The sequence below is a fragment of the Vitis vinifera genome, chromosome 14 (assembly GCF_030704535.1).
Source record: "Vitis vinifera cultivar Pinot Noir 40024 chromosome 14, ASM3070453v1".
Lineage (NCBI taxonomy): Eukaryota > Viridiplantae > Streptophyta > Magnoliopsida > Vitales > Vitaceae > Vitis > Vitis vinifera.
The window spans coordinates 24,171,904-24,199,461 of NC_081818.1; the positions used below are offsets into that span (position 1 = coordinate 24,171,904).

At 38.5% G+C, this 27,558-nt stretch overlaps 1 protein-coding gene across 3 annotated transcripts in view; it reads right to left on the reverse strand.

Annotated features, from left to right (window-relative positions):
- LOC100853981 (uncharacterized) overlaps nucleotides 1-27,558 on the reverse strand; it is a 68,104-nt gene that overhangs the window by 1,542 nt on the left and 39,004 nt on the right. For all 3 annotated transcript variants that reach the window (XM_010662332.3, XM_010662331.3, XM_010662330.3), the window contains exons 6-14: nucleotides 27,352-27,424; nucleotides 27,087-27,124; nucleotides 26,854-26,970; nucleotides 20,020-20,136; nucleotides 19,844-19,924; nucleotides 19,681-19,749; nucleotides 17,054-17,131; nucleotides 16,769-16,936; nucleotides 980-1,090 (exon numbers count right to left, since the gene is read on the reverse strand). In XM_010662332.3, the coding sequence (XP_010660634.1) occupies nucleotides 980-1,090; nucleotides 16,769-16,936; nucleotides 17,054-17,131; nucleotides 19,681-19,749; nucleotides 19,844-19,924; nucleotides 20,020-20,136; nucleotides 26,854-26,970; nucleotides 27,087-27,124; nucleotides 27,352-27,424 (852 nt within the window). The remainder of the gene's footprint in view (nucleotides 1-979; nucleotides 1,091-16,768; nucleotides 16,937-17,053; nucleotides 17,132-19,680; nucleotides 19,750-19,843; nucleotides 19,925-20,019; nucleotides 20,137-26,853; nucleotides 26,971-27,086; nucleotides 27,125-27,351; nucleotides 27,425-27,558) is intronic.

Consider the following 27,558-nt stretch of genomic DNA (forward strand, 5'->3'; position numbering starts at 1 on the left):
GCAATGAAGAATGAGAGACAAAGTGGTTTAGGTGCCAATATTCTTCTAACAGCCAGCAATATCATACTGGGAATGAGACTAAGAGAGTAGATTACTAGAGAACTTGGAATTTGGGACTTCAATGAAGACAGGAGGAATTGAAAGTTGTTCCAATATCCCAAATCCAGATTGAGTTGGAAGAACAAATTTAAATATTTGGATGAAACTTCTAATAATGCATAAGGTGTTCTTTTCTGTTTCTTTCCACAACAAAGTAGGGAGATAGCCTTCAAGAAGAGTATTTTAAGAAAAAAAAAATTGTCACTTTTAAGAGTAATATGATCTCTTCGGTTTTGTCTTGATCCCACAAAGGTAAATTAATTTTCATCTAGGTGTGTTGGAATATTGCATCCCTCCTGGGTTAATAGATCCAGGGTTCTCTTAAGCATAGGCCTTATTTATTTATTTTTAAATTTTCCATATGAAACAACTAAGTTACTGGTTATGAACTTCTATATTTTACTTAAAAATGGTTTCCTACCAGCATTAAGCTTTTCTATGGCTCCTTTGCATAGGGAGACATGACGATGATCAAAATAACTAACAAATAGAATAAAATGGTAGATTTTCTCAGTAAAAGAATCGCTGTAGAAATATTTTTCTGGAAAAACAAATCCTCTGTAAGTCTCCATTTATCCTGAAGTACATTTTACAATGCCATCCATTAGGAGTTAGAGAAATAAGAACCAAAATATAGCATGAAAGCCCAACAAGTTGAATGTTGGTAATTGATGTTTTTCTGTTTTTGGAGATGCCCATGCAACATATAGTGCAAGCATTGTTAAACCTAAAAAAATGGTTCAGCATCTAACAATGAATTACTACTATCTTCTCTGAACAATAATAACTCATCCTTCTCTGAACATTCACACGCAATTCAATGAAATGAATTGTCTGTTTCAAATACAAAAGTTCTACTACTAACAATGAAAGGACTTACATCAAATCTGGTAGCAATACCAAGTCGCAGGATCCGAAGTAAGCGTTCTTTAACAGCTGCAGGTAATGAGACAACAGCTGCTTCATATGGATCAGAATCAGGCACTGGCTCCTGGATAGCACAGATCAGAAGTTAATCAATCACAACAGAACAGCGAGCATCAAGACTAAAATGTATGTTGATCCATGAGGTACCTGCAAAGAGATAAAATGGATAGATATATCACAATTCAACAGAGAGAGACATGAGAATTATTATTATTAGAGTAGGAGGCAGTGCAGAGAGCAAATCCTTTAGATACTCTTGGCTTGTGTCGAGATATCAATTCCTCCATAAAGTGGCATTGGTGAGCCTCCATAAAGAGAATGATCTTCCCCCTTTTTCTACTTGTATTCCTTTTTGGGCTCAAGCACAAGGGCAGAAGTCCATGCACTTTCCCAAAATAAGAGAGCTCTACTCCTACATGAGTATAATCATGTCTTACAATTTTGAGTGGCCATTAACGTACACTGTGCCAGAGGAAACACTCAACTGATTGTTTTGAAGTAAATGGATACAAATATTGGCGTGTTTTAATGGGCCTCTAGTCACAATTGGTTAAGCAGATTGGCAGTGAGCACATAATAAAGCCAACTTTGCAGATGAGCTTCGATGAATAACAATCAAGAATTCACAATTCTCATAGGTGAAGCCAATCGACCATATTTTCAGACAAAGAATTCACAAATTCCTAACAAAAAAGAGCTTTTTCTTGTTGGGTCAGATTCCCCACCCATACATGTCCCCAGTTCCCCCTTAGCTGAGACTCTTTCTTTATGGCTATGGAGACGGAGGTTAGTTTCATTTTTCCCCAGGACAGGAAATGCAACAATTCATTAACAAATCAATCAACCAAAAACAAGGATGAACTATGATTTTTAGGCCTGGCTCAGGCAGGCTGGGCAAAGGAGTCAGGTTCTGGGTTTGATTCCAAGAAAAGAGAAGTATATATCTATATAAAAAGGAAAGGGTGAGAGCTATCCTCCAAAATTCCCAGGAGAAAAGTTTGAGAAGATTTCCCTGAAAAACTAGATAGCAAATATATCCAAAAAAGCCCAACATAGAATCCCTCAGATATTGCATGTAATCCCTAACAAAATCCTTCATTGAAGAGGTGACAAGCTTATCCAGCCAGTTTGCTTCTTGTTTGATGATCTAGGCATCCAAGAGAAGAAACAAACAAATCTATTGAGAATAACAAGACAACTGCAACAGGATACTAAGAAAGAAGTAAACTGCATCAACAACTGCCAAAGACAAAGAGGAGCATATCTAATATCCTCTGCAACTTCCAACAGTGACATATCATGAATAAGAGTAATATGGTTTGACTCGCTCGAATCCACTCGAATCCACCACCCCAACACCCTCGAAGTATCCAACCAATACAGCGCAGAAAAGAGGAGAAAATACCACTCTATAATCAGTGAAGCTGCTGTAGAAAGCATGGAGAGAGCAGCCAACAAAACAGTAGCCAGCTGTAGCAAACAGGAAACCCCTCAGGACCTTTTTCCACTTTGGACCTCCAACCGTGAGCTGGGAGCAGCTCCGAAGAGCAAGCACTATTATTACTTTACAGAGCCAGACCTAACCCCCAAGAATTCCTCTTCCCCTGAAAGTAAGATAAGAGTCTCATTCCACTCCAAAATAGTAAAGGCCTGAGGTGTTTTGCCTCAACATAACATTTGAGCAAGCAAAAGATCTCTTGCTCCATGACTAACCAGCAGTTAGCCTGAAGATAGCTCTAACCATCTTTGCCTATGTGATCTACAAAAATACCACCAATCCCCAACTGATCTAAGTTTTCCAACTATGTGTGTAAAAGCTGAAATCATGCCGACCTGTGGAAGGGGATACCATTCTGCCATAACCCCAGCTTCTATCTAGAAAATGTGAACCTGTCTCCAATCTAACAATATTCAAGCTCAACAGAGTGCCCCAAAACTACTTTGAGACAGACACCCAAAAAGAAGTGACAAAGTGGACTGCACCCCATAATGGCTTTGAAGATTATCATGTATGCTTGTTTTCAAATATCCTGCCATTTCTTTCCAACCAAAGTACCCATAAGATAGCAAGCATAGTTCCATTTTGTAACATTCTGAGCCTGGGACTTTTTCCAAGGCCCTTAAAGTAAATAATTGTCATAATTGTCATATTGGTCACAATTCTAGAAGTAACCCAGGAAACACCAGCTTGATCAATCTCAGACATGACTACAAAGCAACAAGGCAAAGGAAAAACATGACACATTATTTAACCACCCTATTCTGAGGGCTTCAAGAAGCCTCTAGATCTGAAGCAAGGCTCTCACTTTCTACCTTAAACTTCCAAATGAATTTTAGCTTGAGGGAATATAACTGGCATATCATTTTTATACAGGACAGGCAAGGACTTCAAGGAAAACAACCCTGAGGGAACCAAGATCCAGATCCTCTTGTAAGGGAAATAAAAGGACAAGATACATTGGAGACTGATCTATAATAAAAGAGCTATTGGGGTATTGAAGGCAAAGATGTCCCTCTGCCACCACAAATCCTCCCATAATATAATTTTGGAATCATTGCTAACAAAATAGTGAACTGATGAAAGGAGATGGAGAAGCCCCAATGAGATAGCTTTTGAGTGATTGTGATGAGACCATCTTACCACAAGATTGGCAGCCTGAACATCATTAGTGCAGTCAATAAATGCTTTCAATAATGTAATGCCGCAACAAGTTGCTGTCCATATAAACCTCCATAACCATTTTCTTGATATTCCTCCTGAGACATAATCCCTTTTCATTCCTAGAAGTACTAACCTCAATCAACTGTGCTGAGATTCCTCCTGAAACCTAACCCCTTTTCACTCCTTAAATACCAACCTCTGTCCATCTTATTAAAGGATCTCCCTTTCCTTCCCTGAACCAGATCCAAGAAAGTACATCAGATTCTCTCAATTCCAAAATCAACCCTTGATAAGAATTTCGAAAATAAATAGAAATATGATACATGGGGATATGGGCAAGGTGTAACTAAACTAGAACGCTCCCACCTAAAGAGAAGAAGGCCTATTTCCAACCCTCAACATGCTCAAAGTTATTTCTGATAAAGAGTTCCAAAACTGGGCTGCTAGAGTTCCCACCTAATGAGAAGGTTACCAACATGCTCAAACTTTTGCTTGGCTTGTGGCTAATAAGAAGGTTAATACCAATGACATGCTTTACTTGAGGAGGCCTTATTGTGTTGTGTCTGAATAGTGAATCAATTGATCCTCTCTTTCTTCATTGCCCCATTGCACAAGCACCTTGGCATAGATTTTTTGCCAAGCTAATCTTGATTTAGTTCCTCCTAGAGGCATAGCAGAAATGATGGGCATCTCCTTTAAAGGCTTTGGAACCTTCCAACAAGGAAGATCCTGTTGTAGGTTTTCATAATATCTTTGATATGGTCTATATGGTTGGAGGGGAATGCAAGTATTTTTTAGGACAAACGGATATTGTTAGATGCCATTTGGGACTTTATTTACTTTTTCTCTTCCCTTTGGACCTCAAACACCAAGCCTTTTGTTGAAAGAGAGAGATATATATATATACAAGGCTAGGAGTCCTAACTACCATACATATGACCTATATTAATAAGGAAAGATAGTATACTATACATACATTATATTCAACACTCCCCCTCAAGCTGGAGCATATACGTCATATGCACCAAGCTTGTTACAAATATATTTAATCCTAGGACCTCTGAGAGATTTAGTGAAGATGTCTGCTAGTTGATCATTTGAATTGACAAAACTTGTAGCAACACATCCTGATGCGATCTTCTCTCTAATGAAATGACAGTCAACTTCAATATGCTTGGTCCTTTCATGAAAGACTGGATTGGATGCAATATGTAATGCGGCCTGGTTATCACAGATGAGTTTCATCTGTTCATCCTTTCCAAATCGCAACTCCTGAAGAAGATGTCTCAACCATATGAGTTCACATGTTGCCAAAGCCATAGCTCGATACTCGGCTTCAGCGCTAGATCTGGCCACTACATCTTGTTTCTTACTCTTCCAAGATATTAGATTACCTCCAATAAAAACACAGTACCCTGAAGTGGAACGTCTATCTGTGGGTGAGCCAGCCCAATCTGCATCTGTGTAACCAACAACTTGAGTATGACCTCTGTTCTCGTACAATACACCTTGGCCTGGTGTACTTTTGATATATCGAAGAATACGGATTACGGCATCCCAATGGCTATCACATGGTGACTGTAGGAATTGACTAACAACACTCACAGGAAAAGAAATGTCTGGACGAGTAATGGTGAGATAGTTCAATTTACCTACGAGTCGTCGATATCTCCCGGGGTCTCCTAAAGGCTCCCCCTGTCCTGGTACAAGTTTGACATTCGGATCCATAGGTGTGTCTACCGGTTTACAGTCTAACATACCGGTTTCTTCCAGGATGTCTAAAGCATACTTCCTTTGGGAAAGGACCACACCAGAACTAGATTGAGCTATCTCAATTCCCAAGAAATACTTGAGTTTCCCCAAGTCTTTGGTCTGAAAGTGGGTAAAAAGATGTTGCTTTAGTTTCTGTATACCATCCTGATCACTGCCTGTAATGACGATGTCGTCCACATAAACAACCAGATAAATACACTGCCCCAAGGAGTTATGATGATAAAAAACTGAATGGTCTGCTGTACTGCGAAGCATGCCAAACTCTTGAACAACAGAACTAAAACGGCTAAACCATGCTCGAGGAGATTGTTTCAAGCCATATAGAGAACGGCGTAACCTGCACACTAAACCAGACTCCCCCTGAGCAACAAAACCAGGAGGTTGCTCCATATAAACTTCCTCGGCAAGATCACCATGAAGGAAGGCATTTTTAATATCCAACTGATAAAGAGGCCAAGAACACATAGCAGCCATGGAGAGAAGCAAGCGGACAGAAGCAATCTTGGCAACAGGGGAGAATGTGTCACCATAATCAGAACCATAAACTTGAGTATAGCCTTTAGCAACTAAGCGGGCCTTAAGGCGATCAACCTGACCATCAGGACCAACCTTAACTGCATAGACCCAACGACAACCAACTGTAGATTTACCAGGGGGTAAAACAACAAGATCCCAAGTGCCATTAGAGTGCAGAGCAGCCATTTCATCCACCATTGCCTGTCGCCAGCCTGGATGGGAAAGAGCTTCATGGGTGCTCTTGGGAAGAGAAACAGAGGATATAGCAGAAACAAAAGCAGAATAGGGTGAAGATAATCGATGATAACTCAAAAAATTGTAAATAGGATGAGGATTACGAGTAGAGCGAGTACCTTTCCGAACAGCAATGGGTAAGTCATTAGGAGAAGGCAGAGCCGGGGCAGGTGAAGCCGAAGGGATAGGAAGTGAGTCAGCAGGTGCCTCAGGAAAAGGGAGAGGAGCAACGACACGAGGACGACGATGATAAACCTGAAGTGGTCGAGGGGGCATAGCTTCAGGTGGGGAGACAATGGGAATGGGCAAGACTTCAGAAACAGGAAGAGACTCAGAAGTGGTGGAAAAGAAGGGTGAGTCCTCAAAAAAGGTGACATCAGCGGAGATAAAGTACCGATGAGTCTCAAGGGAATAACAACGATAACCCTTCTGAAGTCTGGAATATCCCAAGAAGAGGCACTTCATGGCTTTGGCGGAAAGCTTGTCCTGTCCAGGAGTGAGAATATGAACAAAGCAAGTACAACCAAAGACACGAGGAGGAAGGAAATAAAGTGGTTGGTCAGGGAAAAGAAGGGAGTGAGGAATCTGATCATGTAAGACAGAGGAGGGCATACGATTAATCAAATAACAAGCGGTAAGAACAGCGTCCCCCCAAAAGCGAAAAGGAACGTGACTATGGAGGAGGAGAGTACGAGCTGTCTCAACAAGATGTCGATTCTTGCGTTCAGCTACCCCATTTTGTTGAGGAGTATGAGCACAAGAAGACTGATGAAGAATCCCATGATGAGACATAAACGAAGTAAATTGGGCTGAAAAATATTCCCTGGCATTGTCACTGCGTAACACACGAATAGAAATATTGAACTGGGTTTGGATTTCAGTATAAAATTTCTGGAAAATTGAGAATAACTCAGCTCGATTTTTCATTAAAAATAACCAAGTACATCGAGAATAGTCATCAATGAAAGTGACAAAATACTGAAATCCTAAAGTAGACGCAGTCCGACAAGGACCCCAAACATCAGTGTGAACAAGCTCAAAAGGAGACTTTGCCCGATTATTCAAACGCTTTGGGAACGAGACACGAGTATGTTTCCCAAGCTGACATGACTCACACGGAAGCGACGACAAAGTGGAAAAACGAGGAACCATCTTCTGGAACTTGGAGAGACTAGGGTGGCCCAGACGATTGTGAATGAGGAGAGGAGCATCAGTGGAAATGCAAACTGCAGGAGATGAATCTGAGGTGAGGTGATAGAGGCCTTGAGACTCACGTCCTATGCCAATCGTCTTCCCCGTACTCCGGTCCTGCAAGGTCACAAATTTATCAGAAAATGTAATAGAGCAATTAAGAGTACGAGTGATTTTGCTGATGGAAATAAGATTAAAAGGACATTCAGGAGTATAAAGGACAGAAGTGAGAGGTAGAGAAGGCAGAGGAAGGGCCAAACCAATACCTTTAGCCACAGTTTGAGAACCATTAGCTAAGGTAACAGTAGGTAAATCAGAGGTAGTAGTAATAGAGGAGAAAAGATCCTTATTACCAGATAGGTGATCAGATGCTCCAGAATCTAGAATCCAGGGTCCAAGAGAAGATGTGTGGGTAAGGCAGGCAGAGGCATTACCAGGCTGGGCAACAGAGGCAATAGAAGCCTGAGATGTCTGAGATGCGGAGGAGCTCGGAGGCTGAGGCAACAGAGAATCAGAGGACTGGGCCATATGGGCAGTGCGAGGAGGTCTTCCATGTAACTGATAGCAACGATCGCGAGTGTGGCCAAGTTTATTGCAATAGGTGCATTGAGGACGTTGGCCTCTACCTCGGGTACCACTGCGTCCTCCTCGAGAGGTAGTTTGAGAAACTAACACAGAAGAATCTGAAGCGCTATCAGATGTCAAAGTCTGAGTGGACGAGATACGCAGGAGGCGAGCAAACACATCATCCAAGGACGGAACTGATGAACTGCCAAGAATCTGATCACGAATAGGCTCAAGATCCGGACGGAGGCCAATAAGAGTAAGAACCATGAAGAACTTGTCAAGTTGTGTTTGTTGAGCCCCAACATCAGGAGTAAGAGGCATCACAGTCAGGAACTGCTCCTTAAGAGAGGCAATCTGACCAATATAAGTAGATAGGTCCAAGTCCTGTTGGCTGAGATGGACAATAGCAGAAGCCACCTTATAAAGACGCTGGATATCATTCGTGTATAATCCTTTGGCCTGAGTCCAAAACTTAAAACAAGTTTTATAGGCCTGAAGATGAAGAAGAATCCGGGGATCAACCGATTGCCATAATACACTACATAACTGTGCATCTATCTTCCGCCACTGTACGCGGTCAACCTCAGGGATATCTGCCTCCTGGGTAACCAAGTGATCCTCATATCCTTGACCCATAAACCAAAGTTCAACAGAAGCAAACCAGGAGAGATAATTCTCACTGCCAACCAATTTCTCTGAGGTAATCATAGGAGATCCAGAGATAACAGAGGTAAAGATCTGATTTTTGGTGGTCATATTCACGTATTTGGATCGAAGAGAGCCCTAAGATGGGTTCAGATTTCGGCGGAGAGAGAAAAAAAGTGAAACCACGGCTGTGAGAGGTGCAATCAATGGAGAAAAGGTTCGTGACGTGCCTGGAGAGGAAGAGAAGCAGCACCCAAGCCTCGGAGATGGAGGGGGAGCCCTGTCGGAGGTGGCCGGAATGGCAAGAAAGCCAAAAACAGGGAAAAAAATGGAGATGCAGGGCTCGGGGAGGACTGCCGGGGGGCTAGAAGGCCAAGACGGCGCCGGACGAGCCTGGAGAGGTGTCGGAAGTGGCCGGAATATGCCTCACGCGCCCCCACGCGCTGGCGCGTGAGATGCAGCCGCCGACCGAAAATCGCGCGTGGACGGCGCGTGGCTCCTCTTTTGGTGCTGGTGTCTTCACAAAAGGTGGAGATCTCCTCCAGGCGCTCCTTCTGGTATGGTCGGTGTCGGAAAAATAGGTCGCCGGAAAGTTCGCCGGAAAGTTCGCCGGAAAATTTCACCGGAAAATTTCGCCGGCGGTGAGTGGTTTCTAGCGACGATCCGACTGACCGGAAAGTATTGGGAGATGGGAAAGGTGACCGGAAAGAAACACGGTGACCGGAAAGAAACACGGTCACCGGAAGGTTTCCCGGAGTTGATGACACGGAAAAACAGGAAAGAATTAGGTTTTCTTCCTTGGCTCTGATACCACGTTGAAAGAGAGAGATATATATATATACAAGGCTAGGAGTCCTAACTACCATACATATGACCTATATTAATAAGGAAAGATAGTATACTATACATACATTATATTCAACACCTTTTGCAGATATTCCTTTGATTCTTTTCATGTTGGATTGGAAAAATGTTTGCTTCTCAAACAGGTCAAGGAAGAAAATTGTGATTGGTTGGTCCTCCCCTCTAGTAGGTTTAGTAAAGTTAAACTTTGATGGATCTTCCTTGGGTAACCTTGGTCAAATAGGTATTGGAGGTGTGATTAGAGATCACTCTGGCAGAGATTTTGGCATTGTCGGAGGGTTTGTTGCAGGCAAAAGCTTTAGGCCTCTCCACCCTAACTATAGAGGGAGATTCTACTACTATTATATCTTAGGTCATTATTTTTTATTTTTTATTTTTTTTCTGATACGCAAATTTTTGTTACCATTAGGACTTGAACCTAGAACCTCCCCATCCCTATACCACTTGAGCTAGGCCTCAAGTGCATGGAAGTTTGACAATTGGATATGCAAAATATTGGATGTTGTCAATGAGCTAGGTTGCTCCCTCTCTTGGGTTCCTAGTTTAGCAAAGCAAGTCACAAACTAGTTAGCTAAAAAAGGAGCAATGCATTTGGCCTTCTTTGTTAGAGACCTTCTTCCCTCTTGAGTGTGCTATATTTCTCTCCTTCATATTTTTTCTCCCTAGCGAGGCTTGACACTTGGTTACTTTTTAACCTTTTTGTGCATCCTTAAAGGCTTGTTTGTCCTTCTTGTACTTTCCTTTTTAAGATAAATGAAGAAGATTGTTTCTATTTAAAAAAAAAAGATAAAAAAGAAAAAAGGATTCCCATCTAATAGAAAACCTAGATGAGAAATGAGCCAACCATTCGACCCACATTCCACGAAGATGGTGATCTTTGTGGAAATCTACCAAGATGATCCCGATACACAGTAATACAGCTAGCACACTTTAGCCCAAAATGATCTTAGGGCGAAGCAAAATATAAATCATAAGTAACAAATAAATAGAAAGAAAGAAACCTCTAGCTATCAAAGCTCTTATACCATGTTAAGCTACCAATTAGGAAGTGATCTAACAATGTATATTAGACAAACAATAAAAATAAAAGGAAAGAGAGGATCTCCCATCTAAGATCCTTGAGGCCTTTAACCATTTTTTTTAATCAAAAAACAAACATGTCATTTCAATTAGTAAGAAGTAGACAAGGAGGATGCATTATTCTTTCACAATGTACAATCTAAACCCAAAAGGAAAAGAAAGAAAGAAACACACACACACACACAGAAACTCCCTAAAAGAGAAACAAAACAATCTACAAACTTGAGAAAGGTTACAATAAAACAGCTCAAATAACTATTAGGTATGGCTCAAGGAGACAAAAGATCTCCTAAAAAAGCCACCTTCAGCTTTGCTCCTTGTTTGGCTAAAAGGTATGCCACTTGATTGGCTAAGCAAGGAACCTAAGAAAAAGAATATCCGATCTCTATAAAAATATTATAAAAAAAAATTGTGTGTGTTACCCATCAAATTTCCATGGCCCTCTTTCCTTCTTAGCCGTTGATGAATTGACAATAATGTAGTCTCCCTTCACTACAAGGTTGGAGAGACCCAAAATTTTGGCCTACAACAAGCCCTCTAGAAGAGCTGGAGTCTTGGTCTCATAAGAAAAACCTTCGCATGCAAGTTTGGAAAAGGCTTTTATCATTGAACCATAATGATCCCTAAGCACTCCACCACTTGAGGCCTCTAGCCATCTCCTTGCTCTACCATTAATGAGAATAGTGAGGCTAAAAGAGAAGCAACCTCAAACTCATATACCTTATCTAGAACTAAACCCTTTCCTGAAAAAAGCATGGCCTAAAAAGCTAACAAGGTGGTGGTAAGCTTTTCGCAAATCAATCTTAAACTACCCCCTCTTCCTCTGAGTGAAACATTTCATTCGACCAATTTATTAGCAATCAACACAGCATTCAAAATCTGTCTAACCCTAACAAAAAAGCTCCATGTGAAGGGAAGCCTCTTTTGGATTGATCTCCATAAACATTTGGAGAGGACCTTGGTGAAGATCTTTGTCTCCCAACCACACTGAAATCTATAATACTATTAGCAGACTCGCTTGGAAACAAGAAGCAATAAAGATAGCACTGTTACTTTTACTAAAAACGCTACTATTTTAAAACCTTTAAAATATTTTGTTAGGTTCTCTCTCACCAAATACATCCATACCATAAAATCAAGACTTCATGAATATACCTTTTAGCTTCAAAACAAATAAAGCAGACCTTTAATAGTTCTTCACTTTTGGAGCAAGGCAAAACCAAAGAAATCTTGGACAAAGAAAAAACTAAAGCACAAATATGTCTCACTACCTCAAAAGTGAAGAAGAATTTGCCAAGGTTTTAAATTATTTTATTATATTTCACTCTTTATTTTTATTTTTGCATGAGTAGCATCAAACATGAGCATCTTCCAATATTGTTTCCCATGCCAAAACAGGACTAACATCTGATGGTCCAAAAGAACCCTAAACAGCACTGAAACAAGGGTAATCGAACCATAAATAATGAAGAGAAATGAAAAGTGTTTCTATAATAGATTGTAAACATGTGTTAATCTTTTTTTTTATAAGTGAGTGTTAATCTTTAATCTCCTCCTCAGAGAATAGCACTCCAACCACATCAAGTTCTTTTTGGATATGGAGACCAATCTAAACGTTCAATCCTTCAATTAGGATTATTCCTCTTTCATGAAGCTGGTTTGTAAAAATACAAAAACATCCAAAAAATACTATCTTGATCATCTAGCACCAACTTTCCAAAGATATCCAAGAACCCAACATCCTTAAAATTGCAGCTTTCTTCTCACTTAAATCTGCAAAAGTATCTATATTCCATTCTTTGAACTTAATTTTGACAAACCTAAGCTATTGCATAAACTTATGCTCTTCCTACTCATCACACTGTGCCTTTCTTCGATTCCCAGACTGAACCCCTAAAGCCGGGTGATAAAGCCACATGCTCTCAAATCGAAAAAGAGTTTGCCTCCAATTGATTGGATAGAGTTCACTACTACAGGAGAGTGATTAGCAGTTGGACTTGGAAAGGCTTCTTGAAGGATATGAGGGAATCTAGATTCCCAATATGTTTTAGGAATTTTGCAAGGTGCTTTTCAACAACAACAACAACAATAATAGAGCACCTTGCAAAATTCCCAATACATTTTGGGAATTTTTCAATAAATAATAATTAAAAAAATGAGCTTTCCCACATGTGTGATCAGGTAAAGAGAGTGTCTCCAGGAGAGAGGGAGCTGACAAGCCCATTCTCTTAAAACAATCGTTCTTAACTTCCCAAACATTTTTCAGAAGCAACTTATCAATGAGTTCTAATTTAGCTCCTTTAAAAAGATAACATTCAAAGGGATCGATAATATTGTACCTCCTTTGTTTTTAGACGATTGTCCTTTGACTTTAGTGAGTTTCTTTCATTGGTTGGGCACTTGTTGAGGCTCTATTTCTTTTGGGTTTTTCTCCTGTTTGAGCCTTGGTAGTAGAAGGAAGTTTGTTTCTTGTATACCTTGGGTCGCTCTTTTGGCGGCTCTTTTTAATTCATAATAAGAACATTGCACCTCTTTCCCCACCCAACCCAATCATCATCACAAGATTCACAACAGCAAAACCCAAAGACAAAACCAACTAAACGCCAAACCCAAGTTTATGAATCTTAGAGAATCAAAGTCATCTCCTCAAGTAGACTTTAATCTTTAATTTGAATTAGCACATCTATACACTTTATTGGAGGGGGTAATTTTTAGGTAGGCCCTCTTTGAGGAGTAGATAAAACTAAGATACATTGCAACATCAAGGACCAGACATTGAATATTCAATAGGACTAAGACCTTAGATAGGGGTTAAGACAAAGCAGAGGAAAGAAGGGTTGTGGTTGGGGGTAGTGTGGGGGTGGATTTGCTTATGGTGTAGGAGAGGCAGTCACCACCAAATTCCCACAGGAGGGAAAAGCTTTCCTAGCAAAAATGAGATGGTCCTGTGAAAAGGGCCTTCATTTAGGCAAGAGTTGCTAATAGCAAAAGGTACCACTTTTCATACAGCAATAGAATCAGCACCATTGTGATTAGATAAGGGTCAAATACCAAGAAAGGGAGACAAATTAGGTAAAGGATTTGTTTAAGTGCCTAGCAGAGAGATTAGCAAAGAGGAGAGCAACTTTCCATTAACGGCCAAATAGTAATCAAAGTCCAAGGTTCCATCCAAAACCAACCATCACCACAATCGTGGTGACAACCTTCGAGAAAAATACTTGATTGGACATCAAAAAGACGGAACAGCTTGCAACCTTAGAGCACTTGACCCTTGTCCTACTCCAGATAAATTCAACCCAAAATTTAGACTGACCATGTCGTTCCAAGTTCCAACAGCAGTTCTGCCTACAAGGGTATCCTAACCTTAATTTGCCTTCATCCTAGCAGCACCTTAGAAGAAGGTAAGGCTTTATTGACATAAAACAAACCTATTGCTTCCAACTTTACCTTTTCCATCACTCAAAGTGCCACTCACAGGATCTAAAAAGGAGAACCTCAACTCTCTGCCAATTCTTTGTTGTGAGATATGACAACAGGCAGAAGGGGGCCTTGGGCCACACTCAATGGGATTTTAAGCAAAAGATCCTTTCTGTGCCCCTTTCACCAACCTGCCAGTAACTGGACACTTGTTCATTTCATAAACTTGGCCTAGAGATTAGTAACACTCAGGGCCTAGGTCCAGTGAGGCAAGTCTCTGAAGTCTTCATAAATGCTAATACATGTCTACTATTCCTTTTTCCCCTTCCACATGGGAGGTCCAATACCTCAAACTTAGACCCAGCTCCCCAAAAATCTGAACTTGAAAAAGATGCCTTCCACCTATATTATAAATTTTGTTCAGGCATGCCACAATACTGTTTCTAGCCAGCATCCCCTTGCCCCATCTATCAAGTTAACATGAGCAGTGCAACATATGGGTGAGTTGGATTCATCAACCTAGTCCACTCAAACAAGGAGAAACAAGACCTTGACCCCCAGCAACTGCATTATCATTGTAAATTTCAAATACCCATCCCTACCTCACTTACAGGTTGTTTACTTCATAGGGATTTCCCCTCTTAGTCTTGCTTTGGACAAATAGATGAGCTTCAACAAACAATAATCAATCTCACCAACATTTCCCTTGTTCCAGCCAATTCCCAGAAGAATTTCTCTGGCCAAGTGAAATGGGAAGCCTCTCGGCTCAATTCAGCCATAGCAGAAAGAACCATATAGAACTGAATTTGCTTTCAGAACCTACTTCTGAAAAAAAAAAAAAAAAAATCAAATCTTTATTCTTCAAAGCACTCACTCAGATAACCTGCAAACTCTCAATTAAGAGATCGCCTTTTGCTGGTGAGAACACCTAATGTCTCTGCATTTGCTTTTCTAATTGACAACCACTCATTCAAATAAAAGGATTCTTACAAATAACAACCCTATCTCAAATGCCAAACATGCAAGAAGGAGAACACTGCCTTTCTGATAAATCTCTTTAGCTTTTGGTTCCCCTTTGGCCCACATCACAATTCACACCTCTTCAACAAGTCTATATAAGGCAACAAAAAATAATCAAGCAGTGGATTTTAAATCTGCCATTGTCACTAGACCCTTCTGTATCAACACCAAGTATGATCTTCAGTACAACTTCATAAATGATATCCAAACGAAATCCTCATTGTTGTTAGGACTAAACCCATATCCATATCCTACTAACATCATCATAAGTCATAAGCCACTACTTGTCTATGCCTATCATTTTTTTTTTTGATAGGCAAACACAGAAATATATTAGAAAAGGGCACCTTGAGGCTAACCCAAAAGCATACAGGGGGTATACAAGAGGCACCTTAAGGCACAAAAAAAAGAAGAGAAGATACAAAACCATCCCTCAACTAGCGCCTAGCCAATCAAAAAAACTAAGTAAAGGAAGAGGACCTTCATTTACAACCGACTTAGTCCACGACCAAAGATTACAAACAAAATGATTTTTCAACCAATGAATCGAAAATTCCTCATTATCAAAAGCAATCCTATTTCTTTCCTTCCAAATCGCCCAAAAAAGACACAAAGGGGCTGCCTTCCACACCTTTCTAAGCTTCTTGCCCAAGTTAAAGCCACACCATCCAATAAGGGTATCTCTAACCGAAAAAGGAAGGACCCAAGTAACTCCAAAAAGAGCAAACAATAACTCCCATAAAACTCTTGCCCTAGTGCAATGAATAAGAATATGATCAATTGACTCTTTTTCCTCACAGCAAAGGAAGCATCTATTAGCAAGAATCTGGCCCCTTTTTTTAAGCTGATCCAAAGTAAGCACCTTACCCCAAGATGCCTCCCAAGCGAAAAAGCTCACTTTGGTAGGCACACAAGGACTCCAAATCATACCATTAGGAATTGATCAACTCTTCTTGAAGCTAGATCATTATAAAGGGATTTAACTGAGAAAATCCCATTCGAAGTCTCTTTCCACAGCATTCTATCTTCCAAAAGAGGAATAAGCCTCCTTCCCTCCACCTCCCAATCGTTGAAGGACTTAGAGGGCTTAGAGAATCTAGGACTCCAAACCCCTTCCTCTCCCGAAGGATCCCAAAACTCCACTACCCAAGCCTATTATGACACCCATCACTCATGAAAACAGAGCTCTGTCTACTCCCTGCTTCATAATTCATATATCAGAAGTAGTATGTAAATGTATTTTCTTCAAAGAGGAAGTCCCTCACACCAACACAGGGGTCATGCATTAATGGAGTTAAAAGCTATTCATTTATTTCCAAAGCAATTTTGGAATACATAACATTTAGTTTCAAACATCAAACCCTATGAAACACCAGTATGTGCAGAGCATATCCGTTAAAATGTTACCAATAATCTATGAAGTGATATATTTGGCTAAATGACAGTTTCACACACACATATACAGAGCAGTGTAATTATTATGTGAGATTTAAAATATAAAAAAAACTTTTTGAATGATTAAAAAGAATAAAGATGTGAAATGGTGAAGCCGTCATATTCTAAATTCTATCATGTTAAGACAAAAGTACTCTGTTGAAGTTTCAAGGGATATTTAAAGTGTTCTAAAGTCCAGGGAAAGGGGTTAGACTAGATCATAATCAAGAAAAAGACATTGTAACCTGCCTTATAATTTCAACCGTATATTACTGTGGGACCAGATTTCAAGACTCTCAAGAAGCACAAACTTTAGGATATCAGACGTAATAAACCAACCTCTATTAAGTACTTCTGTTTAGGAGCTTTTGGTTGACCACCAGCAGGAGAGCTGTGGGACTGATCACTCCTTAGAAGTACAGGATTACTCATCTTGCTAGCTGACTTGCTTTGAGATTCATCACGAGCTCGTTTCCTTTTTCTGTCCAGTGGCTTTGCAACCGCCACCTGTTGACCCACAAAATTTGCATCTTGTTATGGTGCATCTCAAAGAAAGAAATAGCTTTTTAAATTTTAATGGAAAGATTGAGCAGACTACAGCAGGAGGCTCGTGGTTTAACTTACCTGAAGCTTAAATGCAGGACCTCTACTAGGACCTTGAACTGTCTTTTCATTCATTTCCTTGATTGCATTGTCAAGATCCTATAAAAAGAAAGAAACAAAGTCACTTGAGAAGCCATAACCAAAATTATGAAAAGACAAACCCCTGATGTTTCTTACTAGAACAATATCAAAGGGCAACATATCACCTTTGGGGCGCTTTTATCTTTTAATATACATTTTTCTTTAGCCAAAATATATATATAATCTTTTTGAGGTCGACAATCATACATTACATAAAAAATAAAAAAAATAAAAAAAAAACAAAGAAATTTTAAAAAAATAGTAATAATAATTTAAAAAAAAACAAATATAGCAAAGAGTATGAGAAATATCCCAAATTAAATATCATTTAGAAGCAATATTCCATCAATCAAATTTTATAGTGATCATAACCATAATTTTATACAAAAGTAACCAATGATGAGGTTGAAATTATATTCTCATATGTCCAATTTATAGCATTGCCTGTGTAGGAATAAGATCTTAACCTACAGTGCTACACCTGGTGTCCACTCAAAGCAATACAAGTCAATGGTAATGGGATGGTAAGGCATTGAATTCAGCAAAATCACCATGTCCAACTTTCTCAAATACTGTCAAAGGGACAAGTTGGGAGTTTCAGAATAAGTCCAAGGGTGTTCTAAGTGAAATTGGCTTGGTTCAAGAAAGGACAAGTCATTGCAGCAATGCAGCCTTTCTGGCAAACAAATGGTGTACATCAAGCAAAGTGGCCATTAACAGCCCTTAAGGTAGGATTGATACGCCTCTTGGTGTACTGGAGCAATGGCAAGCATAGGTGTGCTTAGTGCAAGGTGCACCTAAGTTGGCAGTAAGAGGCATGCAGCATGCACAGGTCCACCAGCAAGCAAAAAGTACTTAGGAGGCATAGACTGTGCACAAGCAGGCAGACCCACAAGTGCACAGGACATAGCGGCAAGGGGGTGCACACAGGTGCACGAACCTGGGTGCAACACGTGCAACATGAGCAGGCACTGCAATGACATGGGGCTCAACACTTGATGAAAATTCAAGTGTCAAATTTTTTTAATATTTTGTCCTCATTACTAATAATTCAGATCAGTTTTGAAGTTGAGATTCCTCCAAATTATTTTTCTAAATTTTATTATAATTCCTGGAAAACCATCATGTCGATTGAAGTATAGTGGATATCTCCTCCGTAAGGGTGGGGGGTTGTAATGTTCAAAATAGTCATTGAACACCCTAAGGCCTTGACAAGTGTTCGTTGGCACTTAGCAGACACACGCATGGGCATCATGCCATGTGCTTCAATTGGCATAGACCATGGGCACAAGCCATGGCACCATGCACCTCAATATTGGTTGAGACATAGTGGCATACAATGGCATGCAAGATGAACCTCAAACATCAAGTAATGTCATGGGGGTAATACCATGCTGGGCCTCGCGATATGGGCAACCACCCAAAGGCCATGGAGACAATGCCATGGTGCATCAATCATAAGCTAGGCATGACACCCACGTTAAGGCATGTAGAAAAATATTAGCGGCACACAATGATGCACTAACAAAAGGTAAGGAGCTGTATGCTAGTGCCTATGCAAGAAGGTGGTTGGCTGCATGCAAGGCACAGTTGGGGGCATATTTGCTGATTGGCTGAAGGCAATGGGCTGCAAAGGCACAACACACCAAGGGCTCATTTGAGTGCAAGACCCAAAGGAAAAGGAGTCATGATTCAACAGTTGCACAGTTTTGGTGGGTTAAATAACTCCCAAACTTCCCCCAAATGACAAGAATAGTTATCAGAATTTGGTTAGATAACTTAAATGGGCAGTTAATTGTATCTAATTGTAACCAGGATGGGTATATATGCTCATGTAACAGCTCAATGTGCACAAGGGGGAATTTGTCTTGTGAGAGGCAAGGAGTGCAGTCAGAAATTTGTATCTTGTATCAAGTTGAGTCAATACAAGCTGAGAAATTTGTTCCTGTAAAATTCCAACAGTGTATCTTTCATTGCTTTGCCTAGAAAAATCACATAGAAAAATGCCACACGTTTACACACAAAAAAGGGATAGTTTTGTGTGTGGATCTTTCATCACAAAGTAGAGCACTCGGGAAAACCTAGGGAGAACTTTTACAGTTACACCATCACCACATGTCACTCGTTTGAATGCACAATGAGAGGCTCCCTTAGGTAAAGAATATAGGTTTTGATTAATACAATGAAAGTCCAAAAGTATTGTTTTATTGACAGCCAATAGCAAGCCCACATTTTCCAGAAAATGAAGAAAATGGGAGCATAAAAATTATTGTGGAAACAATTGAACATAGAGATATAAACTAAGTCCCTGAAAAAAGTGTGGTGTACACTATAACCACATACCATCCATCAGTGTGATGCATGACAAAGGCTCCCTGGAGTACAAATTGTGTTTTGATAAAAATGATGAGCTCAGACGTATTGTTTTATTGAGAGTCAACGGCAAGCCCAAATCTCCAGAAAATGAAGGAAAATCAGAGAAAAGAAATCATTTTGGAACTATTCATGGAAATTGGTAAATGACACAGAGAGAGAGAGAGAGAGAGAGAGAGAGAAAGAGAGAGTACTGAGCGTTTAGCAAAGTGGACAAACCCAACTGGGGATTGACCCTTCTTCGATAATAGCACTTTTTCCACCTGAAACAGATGAATGTACTCAATCAGAATTCCAGAAGTAATTTTTGCTTTATTTTCTTTATGAACAAATCAAGGTCAATTTCACATTTCAAACCTTCCCAAATGGTCCAAACAGTTTCTTCAAGTAGTCTTCATTAGCATCTTTTGGAAGATTTCCAACAAATGCTATCGTTATCTGAAGTCCAACAAACCAAGTAAAATAAGCTACAAACTGATAAGAATATACAAAGGAACATACAGTTAATGTACAAATGACAATGAGTGATGCACCTTAGCAAGTTCTTCAGGATCAATTTCAGGCTCCTCAGCCCATTCCACAACTGGATGCCAACTGTCACCAAGTAAAAAATCTGATTTGGAACCCATCCGGTGTGCGCGTGCCGCAGCCTGTGATTGAGAATTTCCAAGGAGGGGGGATCAAATTCCTAGAGGCTAGAATGGTATGTTCATGGATCTGATAAGCCCTCACATGATTATATTCGTAGTCAAGATGCACAAACTCGACAAAAGTTCAGAGATTTAAGCAAAATAGCTGTTGGCAATGATGCAGGATGGTTCCATCAATGCACAAGATTTTCAGGGAGAAGGAATGGTTAAGGCATGGTTAAATTGAATTATAGATAGTCATTGTGGCATGATTTCCAGTAGTTCGATATGGTGCAATCCACAGTTCACTTTTGGAATGAATAATACATATGTGAGAGTATAATAGTTTTGACCAACATATGATTCTAAAGAGGGACAAAATGAGTATGAGTACCAATTAAAACGTTGAATCTCTTATTGATAAATGGTAAAGATTGAAGGAAATTTGAGCAAGTTCTTGACATGCTGAAAAATTGAAGTAGCTAAAACGTAAACAATCTTTAATAAGGGTAAATTTGAGCAAGTTCTTGATATGATGAAAAATTGAAGTAGCTACAGGGTAAACAATCTTTAATAAGGGTAACTAAAAGATTGTGACCCAAATCTATAAAAAAAAAATTGTGACCCAAAATCACATCATTTAGCAATTGTATAATATGATGAGACAACTTAGGGAAAATAGATTGAAAAAATAAGAAGGCCATGCTGAGCCAGTTGAGCATGGAATAAATCTTGATCAAAATCATTCCTGCAAATTGGTACAGATTCCTAGGCAGCTATTCTATATTCACCTATTAGTAAAGCCAATGAGTTGTAAATAGTTCAAAATTAATGCAATTCTTAAAGTGATCATAATGCAACTGCATGCCAAGAAGTGCTGGGTAAATTGGAGAATCAAAATATTAAGATATTAAGCAAGTCTTCAGCACCATTGATTGTGGAAAAAAGGTACATGAAAGGATGAAGGGTCCTCCCCACAATTTACAAGAAACTAATCAAAATATGACTAAACTCCTCCACTATACAAGAAGACCTATATAATATGTTTTAGTCCACTAAAGGATATACATAGGTGTCATCTCCTCAATTCCAGACCAAGCTCCCCGCATTGCTATCTAAACCCTCTTATTTACATACTGAATGCCAACTGAACTGAATAACATTGAAAGGAATACCTTTAAAGGCGTTGGTACACCATGCCTCCTCTTTAGTCATTTGGAATTTTAACCGTCAGCCTAATTTAACAAATCCATGTATTGTCTTTACACTTTGGTCTTATTTAATTATCGTGCACTTATATGCCTCTTTCCCAATAAGAGAATTTGGTCTTTGATTGTCTATAGGATGTTTTTCAGCTCATTCTTTTTACTATGCCCTCTCTTATTTATGTCATCCCTAGATTTTCTCCCTCACCATATTTATCTAGAATGCCATAGCCCTCTAAGAGTCAATCATTTCTTTTTATAAGAAAATAATGCAAATATAGTAAAAGGGACCAAAAGACGACGTAACAGAGTCGAGCATTTTGATCAATTAGTAGCAAATAAAAGGGTTAATATTAATGGCATATTGTAGTTAAGGAGACTTGGTAAGGCTCTCTACTCTAATTGTGTGTTATGTACCTAGCACGAAGCAGGGTTTTTAAACAATTTTGACCCAAAAAAATGGTGTTTCGATGGGTCCCAAATCTGAAACAAGAGGTAAGATATTCATCAGCAATTAATTGGCGAAATACAAAAAAAAATACCAACACACCCTGATATTTTCGTGAAGTGAATGTGCATTTTTTATTATGGTAGTTTCTAGATGACAAATCACCAATTTATCTGCAAATTTTTCAAAATTATAAATTTAAATAAATTTAAGAAAAAAAAACTAAAAACTAAAAATCAAAAAACAAAAATTCCAATTTTACCTACCCATTACGTTTAAAGAATAATGGCTATCTATTATCACTTTATTAATGTTTATTTATAATTGGGAAGATAATAACCTTAAATATATATATATATATATATATATATATATACTAGATCAAATTTTTCCGATTTTAATCCAATGTTTTTTTGTTTTTTTTTTTTTTAGAAATCATCATTTGGATTCTATCCATTAATTATAAAGCATATTTATCACTTTAAATATAAAATATTTATTAAGACATTTATCATTTTAATTTCATCGTTTTAGATATCTAGCACTTAAAAAAAAAAAAATTAAAAATGTAAACGTCTTAAATTGTAACAACCAAAATATTTAAAAACTTAAAAAAAAAAAAGTAAATTTTTTCATATTCATGAAGATTATTTTTTAAATAAGAAAATTAATTTGAAAAAAAAAATATAAATACAAGTTTCAATAATCTTAATAATTTAAAAAATCTAGTAAGACAAAAATTTCTCAAGATTTTTAAAGGAAATTTTCAATAATAATATGAAATTTTTGTTGACAAAATTTTAATAACTTTTTTTCTATTCAAAAGATAATAAAAATTATTCCCAAAAAATTAACAATTTCATTAAGAATGTTTTGGGTTTTTTTTAATAAATGAATATATGTGGATTAAAAGGAATTTACAATAATTTTAGTCGAAGTTTAAGTGAATATAAGTTGATAAACAAGAATGTGAGTATTTTAGTTAAAGATATATATATATATATATATTAAACAGCTTTAAAGTACTTTATAAATATAATGTGTTTTCATGTATTGAAACATAATTTGTGTTTTTAAGTATAGAAATTCAATGAAACAAAATTTTTATTTAACACTATTATTGATATTCACTTTCAAAAATTATTTGATGCAAGAAAAATTTATATTATTGATCAACATTATTAATTTTTATGCATATATTATTTTTTAAAAATCATCCAAATTTTCCATATTTTTTTAGTCAATTTCCATCATTTTTTTTTTCAATTTTTACAGGAATTTCCACCAATATCAATATTTCCATTGATATTTCCATAAAATCTTTTTTTTTTGATAAATAAAGAGATTGTATTAAAAACCACCGAAGCAGTGGCAAAAAGTACAAGAAGGAGAAAAGAAAAAGAAAGAAAAACACCCCACGCTCCCTAGCAGCCTGCCAAGGAACGAAGAGCCACCCTATCCACACCCTTAACGGGAAGCCACCCACCCAACAAAATCAACTAAGGTCGAGGGACCATCTTTTATAGACCTCTTCGTCTCCGACCAAAGAAAATAAACAAAAGAAGCCTTGAGTCTTTGGATCGACAACTCCTTTTCCTCAAAAGCAACTTTGTTCCTTGTCTTCCAAACCGTCCAAAAAAGGCACAAAGGACTTGCTTTCCAAACACCCTTCCTCTTCTTCCCCACAAAAGACCCATTCCACCCCGAAAGCGTCTCCTTAACCGTGGCAGGCAGCACCCACTGCACCCCGAACATTGAGTAGAGCAGCACCCAAAGAGTTCTAACCTTTTCACAATGAAGAAGAATGTGATCAATTGATTCTTCATGTTTTTGACAAAGATAGCATCTGTTCGCTAGAGCCCAACCTCTCCTTTGAAGTTGATCCAATGTGAGAGCCTTTCCCCATGTTGCTACCCACCCAAAAAAACTCACTTTAAGCTGCACCGTAACTTTCCAAATAGCCGACGATGGAAAGGAGATTGGATGTCCTGATACTAATGATTTGTAGAGAGACTTAACCGAAAACATCCCACATTTAGTCTCTCTCCAAATCACCCTATCATCCACCCCTTGCTGAATTTGCTTCCTATTTAAGGCCACAAAAAAACTGCACACCTCTTCCAACTCCCAATCATTAAACGGTCTAGAAAACAACGGGCTCCAACTTCCCCCACCCTCATTGCACCTCCAAACATCCTTAACCCAAGCATCCTTGGAAACAGCCAATGCAAATAGAGAAGGAAAAGAAACACAAAGGGGTTCATCCCCACACCAAATGTCTTTCCAGAATTTTATCCTTTTCCCATTCCCCACAACGAAAACAAGCCTACTTTTCACAACTTCCCATTCTTTTCTAAGAGTTTTCCACAAACCCACACCATGCGTCTCCCCCCTTGCTTCCTTTGAACTCCATCCCCCTTGCTCCTCCCCATATTTTCCCCTAATCACTTGGTTCCAAAAAGCCTCTCTTTCCATAGCAAATCTCCAACTCCATTTGCATAAAAGAGCCTTATTGAGGATAGAAAGACTCTTGACCCCCAACCCCCCATTATCCTTCTCAAGGCAAACCAGCTCCCACTTAACAAGATGGATCTTCCTCTCAAGGGCCCCACCTCCCCATAAGAACTCCCTCTGAATCCGCTCTAACCTCAGTCTGACTTTTCTAGGCATAGAGAGCATGGACATAAAGTAAATGGGCATATTAGCTAGAGTACTCCGGATCAAAGTAATCCTGCCTCCTTTGGATATGTATTGGCTCTTCCATCTAGCCAATTTTTTCCTCATTCTCTCCTCCACACCGTCCCAAACAGCCCGCGACCTATACTGCGCACCTAAAGGCAAGCCCAGATAAGAGGTTGGGAGACTTCCAACCTTACAACCAATAGCTGCAGCCAACTCCTCCACATTATTCACACAACCCACCGGAATAAGCTCACTTTTGTCAAGATTAATTCTCAAGCCCGACATGGCTTCAAACCACATTAAAATCCAATTTAAATGCAGCAATTGCACCTTGGAAGCACCACAGAAAACCAAAGTGTCATCAGCAAACAAAAGGTGTGACACATTAACTCCCTCACCACCCCTACTTCTAATCACCAATATTTCCTTCAACGCCAATATTTTCATCATTGGCAATAAGTGAGTCAGTGGACCATGCCTTTTTTCACTGCCCAGTGGCTTTAGAGCTTCACATAGATTATTTAGGCTTTCAAAGATAGATCAGGTTCCTCACAAGAGTGGTGGGCATGATGAATGTTGAGTTTTGGACATTTAATCAACTTCATAGAGGCTAGATTATGGAGGCTATATGGGAGGTCATACATCTTCTTTCATCCTTCTAGGCATCAGTTCCAAATGCATTTGATGGAACCCCACTAGACTTGATCTTGCTAGATTGGAACCTTGATGCTCATCCAAGAAAAGTGTATTTGATGTGAAACCTGAATGAAACTTCATCTAGTAGGAACTCAAGCTTAACTTTGAAGGTTGTTCCTTGGATAGGGTAACTTGGGTCAAACAAGGGATTGATAGGGTGATTAGGGAACATGATCGTAGTGCATTACAATCCTTTGCTAACAAGTCTTGGATTGGTATTTGAGGTGGAGATTTAGGCCCCTTTGGAACAATTCAATGAAATGAAATGTTTGTAAATTAGAAGTAGAAAGATTATCTACAAGTATTTGCATTATAAGGCATAGAAACTTTCAGCGACAGCAAAGAGTTTGATGACCAAAGTATGAGGAATAGTATCCAAATTAAATCATGAAAATCTAAGTAAACTATTGAAAGAGGGTAAAACTTGATTATAAGCAATTTGAAGAGCCACTCACCAACCATAGTTTCTCAAAAATCAAGCATGCATGTAAGACAGAAGAACAAAAGGACATGGCTTCTAGAAAATAAACAAGGTCAAAAACAACTCTAAAAGATGCACGCTTAAGTGATAATTGAATGATCACAACAATAGTAACATTACACCAACATTTTACAAGACCGCTTGAAGCATGTCAATGATATCAAGTAGTTTTTAGCTAAGCAAATTTATAACTTTGGAAGGGACTTAGGTAGGGACTTTGGCTCTCCAAATTGACATGATTGGGAAAATCTAGGATAAATTATCATGATTCAAGAGCAACGGTAAAAAGGAATTTAAGGTGAAGAACCCCTATTAGCCAAAGACCATGACCTCTCATCTTAGACAGAATTAAACAAATCAATCCTCTCTTTATATCTTAAAAAAATTAGAACAAAAACAATCAATTTTTTCCGTCAACGATCATTAACATTTCTTAGTAAGTCAAAACTCCTATTCGAAAAATTTATTAGAGCAGCCACAATGTGTAAAGGTGGGAAGTTCCCCGCATCTGGAGATTCTATAAAGATGGGGAAAGAAAAAAGGAAGTTGATCCCTACACTAAAGATCTTTCTAGAATCTAACTTTGAACAGTCTCCAACTATAAATCTCACAAGGCAGAAGAATCACAATTTTGGCAGAATGCATGTCCTAGGAAACATAGGAAGATACAAACAATCAAGTTTTTACATCCTAATTCAACAATTACGAAGGACCAGTAGTCATAAGATCCTAGGAAGGTACTGAACCAGATATTTTTTGGACAATTGCTAACTCTTTGTGCTGATCAATCTCATAAGGCTGTATGACGTAAATAGGATGTATCCTTTCCGCCACATAGTCAACTGAAAAACAGGTGGTCAGAAAAAGGAAGCACATCATGTATACAACTTACTAGGGTTTAAATCTCAAAAAATTCAAAGTTGTGAGATCTCAAATCGATTTTAAACTATTTGTTAACTTTGGAACTTTCGAAATTTTCAGGGGCTGGAATGAAATTTCAAATATTTCAGAAAATTCTTTAGGAACTTTTGGGATTTATTCCAATTTCAACAAGGGCCCAAATCGATGCTGGAATTGAGATTCAAAACCTTGAATCTGAGCCTCTATCCTGTATGAGTTGAGATGTAACAGACAAGTCATTTCAAAGCTACTCACATTTGAATCAATATAAAATTTTGAATATAAATAATAAAATGACAATGAAAATAAATAGAAAATCAACTTACAGCATGAGATGAAAACTTCACAAAAGCAAAGCCTCTGTTTTGTTGTTTTTGACCAAGAGAAGTATCTCCACTGCCAAAGGGCATTGCAAGATCAACAGATGTAACATCTTGAAAAGCCTGAGGAACAAGAGAGCAAATAACACTTTAAAACCTACAGTAAAAAAATAATATATATATATATATATATAAAGGATACAGATAATTTTCATGGAAATGTCTAAAACCATATGTACCTGGCAAACCATTTTATCAAATTCATCAGGACTCCAATCTGAGAGATGACAACAGATTCATAATAAAAACTACTGTTATGAAAGAAGCCCATGAAGCTCAATCATGTCAAATGACAGAATAAGAAATGCTCAACATGAAGAAACAAGCAGTCAGCACCAACTGAGCACATTTGATTAGCATGCTCTTTATGCTTCTCCTTCAAAAGAAATATGTCATAATGCCAATTAAACAAGACCTCAAAAAATGGTAACTGAAGAGACTGACCTTTGGGAAGGTTTCCAAAAAACAAAGTAGTTTGATCTGTTGATGGAACAACACCAATCTTTTTTCCCTCCACCTGAAACATGAAGGCCAAAGAAGACAAAGAATACGTTAAATTATAAATGGTCTAAACTTTTTTTTTTAATCAAAAAAACAGATGTCTATATTAATGTTAATGAAACATAAGAAGAATGAGGAGTCCTCCCCACA